The sequence below is a fragment of the Lipotes vexillifer genome, unplaced genomic scaffold (assembly GCF_000442215.2).
Source record: "Lipotes vexillifer unplaced genomic scaffold, Lipotes_vexillifer_v1.1 scaffold1055, whole genome shotgun sequence".
Classification (NCBI taxonomy): domain Eukaryota; kingdom Metazoa; phylum Chordata; class Mammalia; order Artiodactyla; family Lipotidae; genus Lipotes; species Lipotes vexillifer.
This window is the reverse complement of record NW_006785407.1, coordinates 1,564,889-1,577,564: the sequence shown is the minus strand read 5'-3', so window position 1 is coordinate 1,577,564 and position 12,676 is coordinate 1,564,889. Positions and strand designations below refer to the sequence as shown.

At 45.1% G+C, this 12,676-nt stretch overlaps 1 protein-coding gene across 1 annotated transcript in view; it reads left to right on the top strand.

Moving 5' to 3' along the window:
* Window positions 1-12,676, top strand: part of IGF2R (insulin like growth factor 2 receptor) — a 110,618-nt gene that overhangs the window by 14,015 nt on the left and 83,927 nt on the right. Inside the window, exon 2 of the mRNA XM_007457582.1 lies at window positions 7,220-7,359. Coding sequence (XP_007457644.1) covers window positions 7,220-7,359 — 140 coding nt within the window. The remainder of the gene's footprint in view (window positions 1-7,219; window positions 7,360-12,676) is intronic.

Below are 12,676 nucleotides of genomic sequence, written 5' to 3'. Positions count from 1 at the left end.
TCTCACTGTCGTGGCCTCTCCCGTTGCGGAGCACAGGCTCCGGACGCGCAGGCCCAGCAGCCATGGCTCACGGGCCCAGCCGCTCCGCGGCATGTGGGATCTTCCCAGACCGGGGCACGAACCCGTGTCCCCTGCATCAGCAGGCGGACTCTCAACCACTGCGCCTCCAGGGAAGCGTGGCTTTTTCTTTTGACTGCTCTCTTTTGGACAGACGTTTGCACCGCATTCAGTGGAGATGGCTTTGTGTTTCTCTTCATGACGCTTTCTGATCTCTAGGCACTTGTGATAGCCAGTTAGATTTGCTTCTTCCTTGCTGCCTCTAGCTTGGTCCTGTTTTGACCAGGTTGCGTTCTCAGTGTGGCATTTGCCGAACAGGACTGGGAAAGTAGAAATGCTTTCCTGTCTCTGGGTTGGTTGACACAAGTATGCTACTTGTGTACTTCCTTCTAATTGGTGATCTGCCAACACCTTTCAGGATATTATGAAATGTAAACCAAATGAGGTTAAAATGGAACCTCTGTGCCACCGAATAGACGCAGCCTGACTGCCATCGTCCAGGGTGGTTTCGGCAGAAGTGGTGGGATTACAGTCAGGGGCAGATGGTCTCAAGTTTTCTTTAACCAAGGGAACGACAGCCTGTGTGCTCTCCTTATACAATGAGATGAATTGTCCACCTCCAAGGGCGTATGTCAGCCACAGAATTCATTTTACTTTTGTATTTTTTAATATAATTAATGAATTAATTAATTTTGGCTGAGCTGGGTCTTCAGTTGGGGGATGTGGGCTTCTTAGTTGTGGCGTGCATGTGGGGTCTAGTTCCCCGACCAGGGATCGAACCCGGGCCCCCTGCATTGGGAGCGTGGAGTCTTACCCACTGGACCACCAGGGAAGTCTCCAGAACTGGCGTTAAAATCAGATAATGTCTTAAAGTCATTTGCCTTGTGTGTGACTTCTGTCCTCTCCCCTGTTCCCTGCTGGCTCGATGGTTTGATTGCAGGATGTTTCCCAGTTACTGATGAGGCTATTGGACTCTTGGCTGAGGTTTTTGGAGGGCAGCTTTCTGCTGAGCTAAGGAGTCATATTAAAGGAGGGTGTGAATCTGAGGCGGGGAAAACCATATAGATGTGTTCCTTCATAGTGGAATCCTCAACTGGCCTGGATACAAAAGTGAGGTGAGGGCAGCCCGTGGGGAGGAGGGGGCTGAGGGAATTGATATTCTTTCCGTGGAAGCCAGTTGGGTGAGGGAAGATAGGTTGTTGAAGACAGTGTCTCTGGTGTGTGGCAATTCAAACTGTGCAAAAGAGAAAGCAGAACTGGATGGGATGGCGGGGAAATAGCAGAAGTTGAAAACTTAGGCAAGAACTTGAGCTCAGAAAGTGTCTCATCTGTTGATCAGTTTCACATAGGGTAGCCTGGATCTTCACAAAGGTCACAGCCTCTCCTTAGGGGCCCTGCTCAGGTGCATTCACTCACTCTGGAAATCGACAGGCCATACAGGATCTGCCATTTTATTTGATTTAAACTAACTTTTAAAATTTTATTTTAGTTTTGGCTGCGTTGGGTCTTCGTTGCAGCAGCCGGCTTTCTCTAGTTGCGGCGAGCGGGGCTACTCTTTGTTACGGTGCATGGGGTTCTCATTGCGGCGGCTTCTCATGTTGTGGAGCATGGGCTGTAGACACACAGGCGTCAGTAGTTGCAGCACGTGGGCTCAGTAGTTGCGGCTCACGGGCTGTAGAGCATAGGCTCAGTAGTTGTAGTTCACGGGCTCTAGAGCGCAGGCTCAGTAGTTGTGGTGCACGGGCTTAGTTGCTCCACGTCATGTGGGATCTTCCTGGATCAGGGCCCGAACCCGTGTCCCCTGTATTGACAGGCGGATTCTTAACCACTGTGCCACCAGAGAAGCCCCTGGATCTGCCATTTTCGGGGCATCTGTTGTGACAAGATTTAAATTGTAAAGTTTCCTGGAATGGTTTGCCAAGCTTCAGTGTTATAATTGAAAGTAAATATTTTCTGAAAAGTAAAAAAATTGAAAGTAAATGAGGCAGTTTACCTTAGTTTAAGCGCTGGCCCGTGGGGCTGAGACAGGCCTGGCTTATGCCTGGCCTTGTCATTTCATACTTGTGTGATGTTGGGCAAGGGGCTTCAAGTCTCTGAGCCTTGGAGTCTTTGGCTCTGAAGCAGAGGAATTCGGGAGAGTTGACTAATGGCGTGAGGTGCTTGGGTGGCTTGCTGAGTGGCCGTCAGCGCCTGTGGTTGAGAGTTTGCTGTGACGCATTCTTAGTTCACTGACCGGCTTCCTTCCCAACCTGCCAGCATATATTGATTCTGTCCATATATATGTCCATATGTCATTCTGGGGCAGAGGACACTCCTGTCCAGAGCCACGGGGCAGTTGGGGATGCCAGACACCTAAGAAGATCTAGTGATGGGTGGTGGGAAATGCCAGGAGGGCTGGCATCAGAGCTAAGGCCGCAGCAGGGACTAGCCCACGTGGTGCGGGGGGCATTGCATGCGTACCCGTGTGTCTAATCGTCAGGTTTGCTTTGAAATGAATTTGGAGTTTTTAAGAGGGCGAGGGGGACATTGGCTAGCAGCATGTTATACTCTGGAAAATGAGGTAAGAATGGCAAGGATTTTGCTTGCTTTTGCTGATTTTCAAAGCCAGGGTTCTAACACAGATGGTTTTGTGTCCAGAAGAACATTTCTAACCGGGATTAGGCTGCCTCCTCAGAGGATATGAACTGAATTTTGCAAGACTTGGAAGTGGGTGGACCACCCGCTTCCTCCGGCCTTCGTGGTTCTTCTGCACCACCTCTTTGCATCCTGTTTCTCACAGATGAGATGGAGGACGGCATAGAACCACGGTGTCTTTTAGAAGAAGACTTGACCTGATATGAGTGGTCACAGTTTGATGAAAATGCCCACTGGGCTTTCATACCTATCCTGCTGCAGGAGATGCTTGTAGCACACATGTATTTAAAACATTCATGTGTGTGTGTGTGTGTGTGTGTGTGTGTGTGTATCTGAACGAAGAGTACATTTCCACACAACTTGCAGGTATTTTATTCCACGGTTTGTTTCCTGCTAAAAGTTTAAAATTTTAATATTACCACTTAGTTTTCTCTTTGGTCTAATACGTTGGTCTCATTTTTTCCTGTTAGTTTTTTTTTCCTCTTTATTTGTGTAAGTCCAAATAACTTAGTTTAGAATATAGGCTTCCCTCGGAATCTCAGCTCAACAGTCTCAGTTGCTTGGCTCTTAAATAAATCATACTGTTGGGTTTCCTCATTTTGGCTGTACATGTTCACTTTATCGCAGAGAATTTTCTAGTGGAAAACTTTTGGACAAAAGATTATTATTCATTAAATGTATCATTAAATGTTATTTAGTCTATGAACTTTTATTGTTTCTGAAGCCATTCTCTGGTTCTAGAATATGATCATGGTGCTTTAAAACTTTAGCATAAATTTAAAGAATGGTTTCAGCCTAGGCTGTTCTGGTAATGTGGCCTTTAATCTGGCAAGGAGTGTAGAATCATCTAGTTCCAAACATGTAATTTTCTTAAAAAGTGCTATCAGATATTTCTGTGATTTCCAAGTTTAGCGAAGTCATCTTTAAAATATATTTCCTACTAGTGAAAGCTTATCTAGATGATACTTGAATCTAACTGGGGGCATAGCAGGATACATTGTAGTTTTGGGAGTATGCTCCATGAGTTTTCAGATGGATGATTTCAACGGAATGATTCTCCCTGAGTGAGCTCCTATTGATACAAGGCACTGGGCATGTGTATCTGTTTTAAAGCAAAACGTGTCCATTGGAATCCAAGCGTTTCAAGCCCTGACAGCCTGCAGATGCCCTTTCTCCATTTTTAAGGGAGATGACTAAGGACTCTGCCCAGGTGCTGCAGTTTGGATTTGTGAGTTGCTGTCCTGTGGTGCGTGGTTAAATGAAAGTCCTGAAGAAACCCAGCACTCATGTACTTTCACAGGGTCCTCACCCCTTAATCTGATAACCGCTTATCATTTTTTTTTTTTTTTTTTTGCGGTACGCGGGCCTCTCACTGCTGTGGCCTCTCCCGTTGCGGAGCACAGGCTCCGGACGCGCAGGCTCAGCGGCCATGGCTCACGGGCCCAGCCGCTCCGCGGCACGCGGGATCCTCCCGGACCGGGGCACGAACCCGCGTCCCCTGCATCGGCAGGCGGACTCTCAACCACTGCGCCACCAGGGAAGCCTACCGCTTATCATTTTGATAAATCTTGACAGAAAGCAAATATGATGAGATACAAATAGAGAAAAGAAATACAGTTGACTAGAGCAACGCCTTTCTTTCTGGGAACGCTGCTTGCCAGATGATCAGGACAACGTTCCGCATTTTGCTCTTTTCCATCTCTTTTCTGCTCCACAAACACAGGCACTTTCCATCTAGCTTATTTTAACTATCACCTCTGCAAAAAACAGCAGTGGGTTTCTGTTTTAAGAAAAGCGTAGCATTTTCAGTAACCACATGGATGTCTTTGGAGTTGATTCCTACTCATTCACTCATTCTAAAATACCTTCACACACCTCTCATGTTCTTAGGATTCTGGAACACTTTAATGATGCCATTGCGTTACATTTGGCTTTAAATCTGATGTCTGCTATCCTGGAAAAACTTAGGGGTCCTGAGTAAGAGATTCACGATTTTCCTTAATTAACTGTAATTAATAGAAAAGTTTACTAATACTCTGCACATGAAAACCCTAGCTTAAATTTTTAAGGAAGGATCCACAGAGTGGGTCTTTGAGTGGCCTTTCTTTGCTTCAAGTATAAAATCAAAACTGCTTTCTTTAATCTGTGTGACCAGGTGTCCCCATCTCCTGGACGTCATCTTCTCCTGGTCTCTTTATCCACCTTGCTCCAGCCACAGGGCCTTCCTTTCTTTTCCATCCACGTGCTAAGTTTATTCCTGCCTCAGGACCTCAAAATGGCTAGTAAGTCTGCTGGATATTCTGCCCACCACATCTCCCCCTGGGTTGCTCTTTGTCATTCAAGCCCCAGGGTGAGTATGATCTCAAAAGACTTCCCCAACGACATTAAGTAACATTAAGTAACTACTCGGTCATTTCCTGTCACATTCTGCTATTTTGTTTTTGTAAAAGCATGCTGGTGTTAGGAGATGGAATTTTCCTGTGTATTTCTTTACCTGTTTATTTTCTGTCATCCCCTGGAATATACACTCCAGGAGGGCAGGGATTTTTTGGTCTGATTGTTGTTTGATCATCGCTGTACTCCTCACTAAGTACTTAAGAAAATATCTTGTGAAGCGAATGAATGAAGGTTAGTGAAGGTCAAAAGAAACAGGCCTTGATGGATGATTTTCTCGTGCCTGGTATTATTTGGGTCATTTGCTCGGGCCACGTAACTCTCCTGACTCTGGGAGGTATCTCTAAGGTGTTAACCGATGGAGAAGCTGCGTTCAGTGGTAACTGCTTTTGAGCCCAGCCAGTTTTTCAGGTTTCTTGCACTTCAGAGGCTGTCAGAACTCCCAGGGGAGCATTCTGCAGCCCTGCCTGCATGCTGACTGTGCCCAGGTCCTTGGCTTCCAGGCAGGTGGAATTAATGGGTCCCCAGACCTGGGTTCAGGAGAATGCTTGGCTCCTTGCCTGCCAGTAACCCTGTGTTAGGGCTCCTCCATTGCTGGGCGGGGCTCTGGGGAGGCGGGCTCTGGTCAGGGAGGGTGTGTTGCCTGGTGTTTTGTCACCCGCTGTGGTAAGTAGACTCCTGGGGGAGTGCACTCTCTCATCCAGCTGGTACTGCTTTGGGTACTCCTGACACATACACATGCTCTTAGGGTTCAACAACCTCAGGGTCTCACACCCAGGCCCTCCACAATTCCAGGATAGGCCTAGCCGAAGCAAGTCTGATTTGATTTATCTTCCTTTCAACAATACTGTTGCATGAATGTATCCTTGTGTTTTGTGAGGAACTTTTCATTTTCTTTCCTCATTTCCTGTCTACCCTTGCTGAGGAAGTTTTACAAAATGCACACAACATTTTCCCTGGGAAGAGTGGAGAACTGAGAATAGTTTTTATGACAGGACTGACAGAGCATTATCGTTGACCCTTGAACATTGTGGGTGTTAGGAGTGCCACTGCCCTACCTTGCCCACCCCCGTCGAAAATTCGCATATAACTTTACAGTTCGCCCTCTGTATCCGCAGTTTGCTTCTGTGGATTCAGCCAACCGTGGATCATGTAGTTTGGTATATGGCAGTACAGTACTTAGGGGAAAAAATACACATATTAAGTGGACCCATGCAGTTCAAACCCATGTTGTTCAAGGGTCACCTGTGTTTTGTCCCAAGTGTGCATTTTGGTTCATGGGCAGTTTGCTCAATATCTACTTTGCCAGAGGTTTGAACAGACAGCAAGTTTATTGTTTTTGGTTTGTTTGTTTTTTTTTTTTGCGGTACGCAGGCCTCTCACTGTTGTGGCCTCTCCTGTTGCGGAGCACAGGCTCCGGACGCACAGGCTCAGCGGCCATGGCTCACGGGCCCAGCTGCTCTGCGACATGTGGGATCTTCCCGGGCCGGGGCACGAACCTGTGTCCCCTGCATTGGCAGGCGGATTCTCAACCACTGCGCCACCAGGGAAGCCCCAGACAGCAAGTTTTAATGCATGTAAAATGCTTGATAACATTGAATCAACCTAAAGTAAATTTTGTCTGATTTTGGATCAGTTGCCTCATGGCACAGCTTCACCTTTGTCAGTTCAGATCTGAACTGTAGCTGTAAAAAGTAAAACCAGAACTAGAACTGTCTTTCATGCCATAACTAGTTTTTAACTACGATGAAGTTAAAAACAATCATCTGGCTTTTCAGCATTCCAGTGTGATTGGAAAGGTCACTGTCTTAAAATTCAACATGATTCTTGAGCAATGACTTAGACATCTGAGCTGATATTCTTAAATTAATGGTAGAATTTTAAGTATTTCAATGTTGATGGAGTCTTGAGGCTGCTTCAGGGTGGATTGAACCAGAGTGAGGTGGTATTTAGTGGTTTCTGCCCTGGCTTCTATTCACCTTAACATAGTTTGACTTTAGTATTTTTGACTAATGAAAGTGTATCTTCTAGGTTATGGTAATCTTAAGCAACTGTGGCTTGAATATGAAACTAGAGAGAAGTTTAATTATTGGCAGATCAGTGACAGTGACAAATTGCTTTTCTTCCTTTCTAGTTATACATGGGAAGCTGTTGATACCAGAAATAACATGCTTTATAAAATCAACATCTGTGGAAATGTGAATATTGCCCAGTGTGGAACGTCAAGTGCTGTTTGTATGCATGACTTGAAGACAGACAACTTTCATTCCGTGGGTAAGTAAAACTACCCTTAAATTACTGGATGTGCAGGATCCCAATTTTGCAAAAATGACTCTGTATATACAGCTGCCTATACAATTATATATGCTTATGATACATAATATACATTTTATGCTTTATAGGAGTTAAAAGTGGTAACAATTTAAACGTCCAATTTGAGACCAGATTAGGTTACTCCCATGTAGCGGATACTATGCAATCATTATGAAGAATTATGCACGTTTGTGTTTATTGATATAGAAGGATGATTTCTACATGGATCTGCCTTCTCATGTTTTTCTTAAACCCTGTCTTTACTTTTCTCCCTCTTTCACCTCATTTCCTCTAGTACCTAGATCCCTTCCCCCTTATATCTTTCTGCCTTCTTCTGTGGTGGTTTGAGTCTCAGGCAGTCTGTATTCACATGGGGTCAAAGACGGTCACTGGTTTTGGGCTTACACTAAAAATTAAATAGTCCTAAGGACCGCCCATCCCAGAGGAAAAAGCACAAACCTTTCTTTCCTAGGTAGGGCTCATTTCATTTCCCCAAAAGCCCTCTTTTTTTTTTGTCAGTATCCCTTTCCTTTGGCAGGGTAATCCAAGTGGTTGACAGCCCTACCAAGTTACATGGAGTGGGAAAGGGGCAGATGCCTAAAGAGACGTAGGGCAGACATAAAAGCAGCCAGTGCCATCCTTGGATGTGACGTCATGGATGTCGGTGGGTGGTGCCCTTTTGACCAAGGCATTTTCAATGGTGAGGTCTGATGGTGAGGGTCAGTCATGAAGTGGAGACAGCGTGTGACCGGGGACAGTGTAGCAGTGAGAAGAGAGGGAACTCAGTAGGTTTTTGGAGTTGGGAGGGGCAGCTTACTTTGGTAGCTCCATCTCTCATCTTGAATGGAAATTCCTAAGCACAGTTAAAAAAGGGCTTTTTAGAAAGTAATGGTTTAGAGTAAGAAGAGTGAGGTCTGGGAGGTCTCCTGGTCAGGTCCAGAGTGTGTTTGATTTCCCTCTCTTCCAACATGGAGACGGTTTAGATTGAAAACACTGGTAAGAGGGATTTGAGGCCCTGGGTAGAGATCTGAGAAAGCACGAGGTTGTTCTGAACTCTTGGACCAAATTTTATTACTTTGTGATATACTTAAAAAAACTTGGAAATGAGATCACCAGTTTCCTGGTTGGGATCTTTTGACCATTCAGAGAGAGAGGCCACAAGTGGGCCTGTTGGCCAGTGTTACTTAGGTCTTCAGAAAGAGGAAAAGTAGTTTTCCTCTGACTTTATTAGAATACTTGGCTATAGTATTTTTGGCTAATGAAAATGTGTCTTCTAGTTTGTGGGAGTGCAGTGTAGTGTAATGTAACATATAGCGTAATGTAACATAGATGTATACCAGATGCACACAAGTCACTAGGAGGGTGATTTGTGAGGTTGGCACAAAATTTGAGAATGACCAAGTCAGCTTTGAAAGCCAGGCAGGAGAGTTGATATTTTCTGGGGTAGGTAGTGGATCTGTTATAGGTTCTTTGTGATGATAATGGGGGAGGTAATTTGATAGAATGTGTTTTTAGAAAGTTGGGCCTGATGGACTAGGAAAGGTTGGTTAAAAGGGAGAGTTAAAAAGATGAATTGTTACTAGTTGATGATGATATAAACCAGCTGTTTCTAATCTCATTTTACCCCCAGACACACATGACATACTTTTCCTAGGGCCTCAAACTCCCTGAGGGAGAGAATGGTATGCTAGATGATGTGTACTTTCAGCACTAGTGGTTATTACCCTGTCCTTCAACTCAGGAAAGTACACTACTATGAGCGAATGAGAGAGACATTAACATTATCACAGATAATCTTGAATCTGATCTAATTTTGCTAATTTGTGTTGTACGGTAGAAATAACTAAATTTGTTATTGTAAATTTAGTTTTATAACTAAATAATAACTAAATTTGGTGTGCACTTACATGCCAGGTGTTACGTTTTTAAGTAGACTGTCTCATTTAATTCATTCAACAACTTTTGCAGTAGATGATCTCATTTCCCTCATTTTATAAATGAAGAAACTGAAGCATTAAATGGATAAGCAGCTTGCCAGAGGTTGCATGGTTATGGATTTGAATGCTGGCAGGCCAGCTGCAGAGCCTGTCGATTTATTCAGGGTTCTTGTTCTGCTAGTCACAGGGTCACATCAGACAGTTGTAGAGCTAATATGGGAATTACGGTGGGTAACCTGAACTCCTGGCTCTTAGAGGACAGCTGGAAATTAACATGAACTTCCTAGAAAGGAAAAAAAAAATGTGAATTTTGAAAATAGCCACAAAAACTGGAGCAGATCAGAGGAACAGAAGAGTTAGTTTAACAATAGATCCAAATACATATGAGAACTTAACGTATAACCTAAAATTTATATGTAATTAAGCTGTTTATCGGTTAGGAAACAACGTTAGACCTCTCCTTCATATTGTGTAACAGAAATTATGGATTAGTTAAAATTAAAAGTAAAAAGACAGTAGAACATTTGGAAAAACCTAGTAACATAGAAACTTAATCTGGAGGAGGTAGGAATTTCTCTTAATAAATGGTAAGAAAAACAACCCAGTAGAAAAATGGCAAAGTCTAAGGACAGGCAATTCACAAAAGAAGAAATCCAGATGGCCAATTCAGCTTCATTAGTAAGCCAGGCATAAATGCAAATCAAAGCAATAATGAAATCTAGTTTTCCTTCAGTCACATTGGCAGAAGTTTAAATGGTTGAATCATGGACTACTGGCCAGGAGCCTAGAAGCGGGCACATTTATACATTGCTATAGGAAGATGGTTGTCTGTAACCCTTCTGGGAAGATTGTTGTTGATGTGAGTTTTATAGTGCCCGCAAGGGCAGTTTTTGTACTTAGAAACAAATATCAAGACCTCAACTTTGGTTTAAATAATATTACATTATTTTTGATAAAAAATCCTGTGTTAGTTCTTCCTTAGGCCAAGGATATTATATTGTTACATGTATAAATCTAACAAGAGTTTAGCAGTCATTTATATGGGGTCTGTGAACAACCATTTGGTTCCATTTACAGCCGAGTTGAATCATCTTCACATTTTAAAGTGATTTATACATTTTATATATTTGATTTCTCTTTAAAGTACTTCAGATGTCTGACCTGACAGTAAAAGCTTAAGGACTAATAATAATTCTTAAAAATTTAATAGTTTAAATGTAGAAATACGATAAACCTGAAGTCCTCTTAGTTGTTCAAATACTGTCACAATTCTAAATCAATTGCTTAGTTATAACCTTTGAATTAGTTATAAAATTAGACATTGCAAGTATGTAAAAATACTGAATATGTTCACATTCCTCCTAAAATCCTAAATATTAATACCATGGTTTTCATTTAATTAATCTTTCTGGGGGTTAAAAACTAGGTGTCCACTTCATGAAGGCTGTTACCAGCCCATTTAACCGAGATAGCAGACCCACTAAGGAAGGATGTTACGTGAGGTTACTCACCACCAAAGCCTGGGATGCTGACTGGCTTTTTTTATAGGTGACCTGGGTGTAGGATAGAGTGAATTCAATTGTAGTTGCTGGTCATGTGACTTCATTTACTCTTAAGGAGCCTGACCCTTGACTTCAGGTGATACTTACTGTCTGATTCTTGTGTGCACTCACAGAAATCTACAACAGCTATCCAGGTTGATCACTAGATTGAATTTTGTGTCTCAATTAACATGTGAAAATACCTTTTCCTCTTGTATCTTTCATTTTCTAAAATTATATAATTCTATTGGATATTTAAGATGATATCTGGTTGATTTTTAGGTATAACTCATGTTTTCATCTCATTTATAGTCTCTCCTGGTTGTCTGGCATTGTCCATCAAATTTAAAAACTTAGATTCCTGTAATGTACTTTTGTAATCTTACCAACAATGGAGGAATTAAAACTGTACATAGATTTTTGTACAAAAAAATTACTTGGAGCATTGGTAATTGTGGCAAATATGCTGAAACAGCCTAACTATGGGGATAGTTCAATAAATTTTAGTATATTTTATTGATTTACTTGGTTAAATCACACCATGACAGATATATATATATATAAATATTTTTAAAACAGCCAACACTTAATATTCATTTATTTATTTGTAACAAATATTTGGATCAGTCACCAAAACATACAAAAATCCCTTTTCTCATGGAGCTTACATTCTAGTGGAGTGGGAGACGGACAAGACCAAACAATGGCTCAGTGGTATATCAGACTGTGCTGAATGCTGTAGAAAAGAAAAGGAAGCAGTGTCAGGAGTGCTGGGGGTCTCAGGAGTGTGTGTGTTCAGGAATATTCAGTGGGGTAAGTGTCGCTGAGAAAGTGACATTTGAGCAAAGACTTGAAGCCGAAAAGCCGTGGGTCACGTGGCTCTGGGGGAACAGCCAGTGCAGGGGACAAGGGGAGGGCAGTGTCTGGTAGAAGCGAGAGTAGGCATCTCAGAGTGTTCATATAAAGAGGAGCGGAAAAGTGAGGCAGTAGCTGTAGGGGAAGGTTGGACAGAGGGGACTCTTAATTTGGTGAAATAACACGTGAACAGCACACGTCGAGACACGGCACAGTAGAGAAGGGAGGAGAGTGGACGGCGAGGGAGGCCCTCCTTGCCGGAGCACGTCGGAGACTAGCACGGAGGGGGCTGGCGGCCTGGCTGGCAGGCTCTGAGCGAGGTGCTGAGGAGGCCCGGCGGCCGCGAGCCGGGCCCCGAGGCAGCAGGTGGAGGCGCGATTGCCAGGCCCGGCAGCCTCAGCGAGGCCGGGTTGCGAGCTCGGCTGGGCTCGGCCGCGGACGGCGAGGGTGGCAGGCGAGGCCTGGCAGGCCCGGAGCGCGGCCTGGTCGGGTGGGCTCTGGTGAGCGTGGCCTGGCGCGCAGGGTCTGCAGGACCCGGCGCGGCCTGGCTGGCAGCGCGTGGCCGGGGCTGGCGGGCGCGGGCGAGCGCGGCCGGGCGGGCCTGGCGCGCAGGGTCGGGAGGACCCGGCGCGGCCTGGGCTGCGGAGCGTGGCCGGGTCTGGCGGGTGCGGGCGAGCGTGGCCTGGAGGGCGCCCTGGCGCGCAGGGTCGGGAGGACCTCCCGGGGCCTGGCCGGTAGCGCGTGGCCGGGTCTGGCGGGTCCGGGTGAGCGCGGCCTGGTCTGGCGGGCCCGGGCGAGCGCGGCCTGGAGGGCCCGGCCTGGAGAGCGCTGTCTGGAGGGCCCAGCGCGTGGTCTGGCGGACCCGGCGCGGTCTGGTGGCCCCGGCCTGGAGACCGCGGTCGGGCGGACCCGCCACGGCCTGGCGGGCTCGGCGAGGGCGGGTTG